At 39.4% G+C, this 4,612-nt stretch overlaps 1 protein-coding gene across 1 annotated transcript; it reads left to right on the plus strand.

Annotated features, from left to right (window-relative positions):
- The first annotated feature begins 470 nt into the window (after positions 1-470).
- LOC115824679 (CMP-N-acetylneuraminate-beta-galactosamide-alpha-2,3-sialyltransferase 1-like) lies at positions 471-4,147 on the plus strand. The gene is made up of 6 exons (XM_030788436.1): positions 471-749; positions 1,327-1,520; positions 2,851-3,030; positions 3,122-3,167; positions 3,620-3,739; positions 3,980-4,147. Exons 1-6 carry the CDS (start codon positions 471-473, stop codon positions 4,145-4,147), a joined length of 987 nt encoding a protein of 328 aa, XP_030644296.1.
- Positions 4,148-4,612: the final 465 nt, after the last annotated feature.

Genomic DNA, 4,612 nt, shown 5'->3' on the forward strand with positions numbered 1-4,612 from the left:
GTTCCTCATGTGTCGAGCATTTCCGCAATTACTTTTCATATAAAACTCATGTTTGTTCTCTCAAGTTTTAGAGGTGTGTGTGTGTGTGTGTGTGTGTGTTGATGAACTCTGATGTCTAGAAGTAGAAGTATTTTAGTTGCCACACACACAATGAGCAGTGAGCAGTGAAATGCAGCCTCCTAACACCAGTGAGCACACACACATTAGAGCAGTAAGCACACAAACACACTATGAGGTAGGAGCAGTGGGCAGCCGCCAGCACCAGCGCCCAGGGACCAACTCCAGGTGTTTTTGCCAGTGCCTTGGTCGAGGTCACTGACAGGTGTACTAATCCGACCATGCATGTCTTTGGGACATTTTCTGGAATATTAAAAATATGACCACATTTTCATTACACTCGTTTTTCAGGACCTATCATGAATTTTCCTAAAAAGACTGTCCAGTGCTGACCAACCATCTCGTGCCTAAAAATGCTAAACAAGAAGAGAAATCTGAGGCTTATGGCTGGTATCTTCATTATTGGAATAGTTTGCATGTTTGAATATGCAGAACTAAGCTATGAAGACGTCCTGCGTTTGGTGACATTTGCTCGAAAACGGCCAGCAAATGACAAGTCGCGCTCCTGCACAACATGTGTGACAGGCTGGATGAACGATATGTGGTTTACAAAACGCTTCCAGCCTTCGGTTCGCCCGTTGTTATCCAAAAGGAACTGCATGCTCAGTGAGAATACTTACAAATGGTGGCAGGTAAGTTTCATTACAGCGATACCGCACCAACAAAGAAAATCTATCTATCTATCTATCTATCTATCTATCTATCTATCTATCTATCTATCTATCTATAATACATCTAATGCAGAGGACCAACTCCATTAGATTTGAAAGGTAGAGCTGTAATCTAAAGATGTTTAAGTCTGTCTTGGACCTGGTGCCAGTAAGAGCAAACGGTGATTTAAAGTCAACCAACTTCAAATGACAGTATTTTAAAAATGAAATCAATCTATTGCATAACCAGTACATGCTTCTGTAAATTAGATGGAGCATGCTTTTCAAATGCAAACAATAAATTGTGCAAAATAAATTGCAAGATTTACACACAATTCATGTAAAATGTTCAAAACGTTAAAGTTTTTTCCCCCAGAAATAATTCAAAAGGGGGACTCACGGTAGAGCAAGATTAAGACAGCTAAATCACTCATATTTTAGTGCTGGTTTAACACGTCGGCTAGTTTCATTCACCTAGAAGTTTCTACCATGAGCGGTTTGTTTAATTTTGGACTAACAATGTTTTATTCAACAATTGTTCTTTTTTTTTTTTTTTCAGCGTCTGCAGTACGTCACACGTAGAGCTAATTACACTAAAGTGGTGAAGGAATTGTTCCAGATCATTCCTGGAAAAGACCACTATTTGGATGGAGGTTCGGATCGTTGCAGGGTCTGTTCTGTTCTGGGAAATTCTGGAAACCTCTTGGGATCCCATTATGGCGACCAAATCGATTCTGGTGACTGTGTCATAAGGTATGATTTGACAGACTTGGCCTCATCAGAAAGGGCAGCACAAGGCGACTTTTTGCCTTGAAAATTTTATGTTTCTGTGAGTGATGCGACCATTAAAAAGTAGGCCTATATTGCCTACCTTTCAGTCATGTTTAATTGTGCCGATAAGTTACAAAAAGTGATAACCAGATAGCAACTGCCAGTAAATCAACAAAGTTACTATCTCGAATTATGTAATGAGAATAAATATACTCACAGGAGATATTCCAAGGTTTTACACAGGGTTTTGGTCCAAAGTGTCATTTTGGACCAATGAAATTGCTCGACTTACTGAACCTTGACCTCTCAAGGGCTAATGTCTCAAATCACATGAAAACAGCTTGTATGTTGCAGGGATTAGCATTGTTTCCCAGTCATCAACAGCTTTCTGGTATTTGACTTTGACCTGCATCCAAATTGTCTGTCTTGTCTGCAGGATTGAAAACAGGCTCTGGTTAGTATAAATATACATATACACACACACACACACACACACACATACATATTAAGGATGTCCCAATCCGATCTGAAAGATCGGTATCGGCGCGGTCAAGGTATTTTTCAGCTGATCGGTATCGGTTTTACTGAGCACCACCTTTAAGCCCGATCCTTTGCTTTACGTCAGCTGTCACACAGATGTCATGAACGGAGAGCATGATTTGTGTCACGGCTAAAATGCCTGCAGTGTGGGTATGTTTTAAATTGGGAAACAAAAGCAGTCCAACAGCCACTTGTGATGTTTGCAATGTGACTATTTCGCGAGGCGGTAGTAACACGGAGCTGCATTCAATAGTCTACTACCACTTTGATACAGCACCTAAGAAATAAACACTCAGCGGAATACAGTGAGTTCACTCAGGTAACACAGGCAAAGGATGCACCGAAGCAACACATATTGGAGGATATACTTACAGGGTTACGCATATATATGTGTGTGTATATATATATATATATATCCACACACACACACACTCACACACACATATGAAAGAAAGAATGAAAGAAAGGTACTAAATATGTGCAATATATATTTACCTCCTCTGGTGAGCTAGATTTGAGTATCCATGCAGAATATTTGTGTAGGTCAATTTGTACAAGAACAGAGAGGACCTACTGCCCATCTTTGCTGGGCAGTTACCAACAAACATATCTGTATTACTTTAACTGTAACAAATTAGACACCTATTCAGCTGTAAGGCCCAAAGATGGGAACAATCAAATCAGTCTGTTTTGCATTAAGATAAATAGTTTGTTGGAAATGACAACAACAGCACATCAGCTGGCGGTAGAAACAAAAATCTTGTGTCCTCAGGATGAACAAAGCTCCCACCAAAGGTTACGAGAGAGACGTGGGGACCAGAACTACTCATCATATCTTCTACCCAGAGAGTGCAGTCAACGTGTCCAATGACACCAACGTGGTGCTTTTCCCCTTTAAGACTCTGGACCTGGAATGGCTCATGAGTGCTTTGACTAACGGTACAATAAAAAGGTAGGGTAAAACAGAATTGCACAGAAGTGTTTTACAAATGATGGGTGAAAAGCATTACATCTCTCTGTCTTCTCTCCCTCTGTCTCAACAGAACGCGCGAGAATGTTCCAGCCAGGATAAATGCCGATAAGGACAAGGTGACGTTGTATGGTTTTTAAACCTTTGGATAGGGTTTAGTTTTAATATCAAAGCACAGTTTTTCCCTGATATGATTTTGTCACATTTATTGTGACCTGTTGCGGTATCGATGGAACTGCGTTAATGATTTATGCAAATAGAAAATGAGGAAAGTCAGTATCGGTAATTAAAGGCTGTACTGATATCTCAACATTTGGCAGGCTCTGCTACTTTATAAGACAAAGAGCCTTGTCATGTCCCCTTTTCAACCTAATTTAGTCAGGTGTAATAAAGTAGCAGGTGAGAACACAAACTGCCTCATATTCTCACCAGCACTAATGAGAACCAACTGTCTTTAGCACTTGCAGTATGACAAAGTCATAATCTGTAATCTCAGATTGCAGACACTGCACCTGCAGCGGAAAATACCGTATTTCTCATTCTTACCGATTGCATTTTGTGGCTTTATCAGGTGATGGTACTCAGCCCAGCCTTTATGAGATATGTCCACACCAGCTGGCTTCAGAACAAAGGCGTTTATCCATCAACGGGTTTTCTGGCCCTCATATTCTCTCTGCATATTTGTGATAAAGTATGTTTTTTTCCCCTCCCTGCTCTGTTTGTATTTCTAGTTTATGAAAAGTGGTCAATATGGAATTTGGCAAAATGACTAATATAAGATAACCTAGTTCAATTCCACAATGTACAAATGGTGAACAAGTTTTCAGCTTCACTGACATTTCTCTTTTAGTTTAAGTTAAGGTTTATTCCAGTTCAAGAGAGGCAATGAGGGTCCTGTTTGAATCTGAATGCTGGTCCTTCCTGATTTCAGGTGAACGTATATGGTTTTGGAGCGAACAGAAACCGAGTCTGGCACCACTACTTTGAGCCACCCCCAAAAAACTTCCGGCTGAATGTACCTCACAGTGTGTCAAATGAATACAGCGTGATATTAGAGCTCTCCAAAAGGAAAAAGATCCAGCTCTTTACGGGGATCTAACAGGACGTTTCAGTCGTCTGATCATCTTTATTATTATTGTTATAATTTTGTGAATTATAAGTACTAAACTCATATAAGTACTATATGAGAAATTCATTATATTAGGATTGCTTATCTCATCAATGATGACTCAACTGTACCTCTAAAACTCAAAGTGTGGGGATTTTTTTTAATTTATTTTATTTATTTATTTTTTGACCTGATGACAGAAAATGCCAAGAGAGGTTTTTTTAAGTCTGGATTAAAAAAAAGGATGAAGCGTTTCATCTGTACTGAATTAGAATTCATCATTTTCTGATTTTTCCTGATATGATTACAGAAAAGAAAAAAAACAACTGTGAGATTAAAGAAGAATTGTTCATTGCCACACAGATTGTAAATGACATATTTTGTAATCTAACACACACACAAACACACACACACACACACACACACACACACACACACACACACCAGTCTGGGAAC

The sequence above is a fragment of the Chanos chanos genome, chromosome 12, assembly GCF_902362185.1.
Source record: "Chanos chanos chromosome 12, fChaCha1.1, whole genome shotgun sequence".
Taxonomy (NCBI): domain Eukaryota; kingdom Metazoa; phylum Chordata; class Actinopteri; order Gonorynchiformes; family Chanidae; genus Chanos; species Chanos chanos.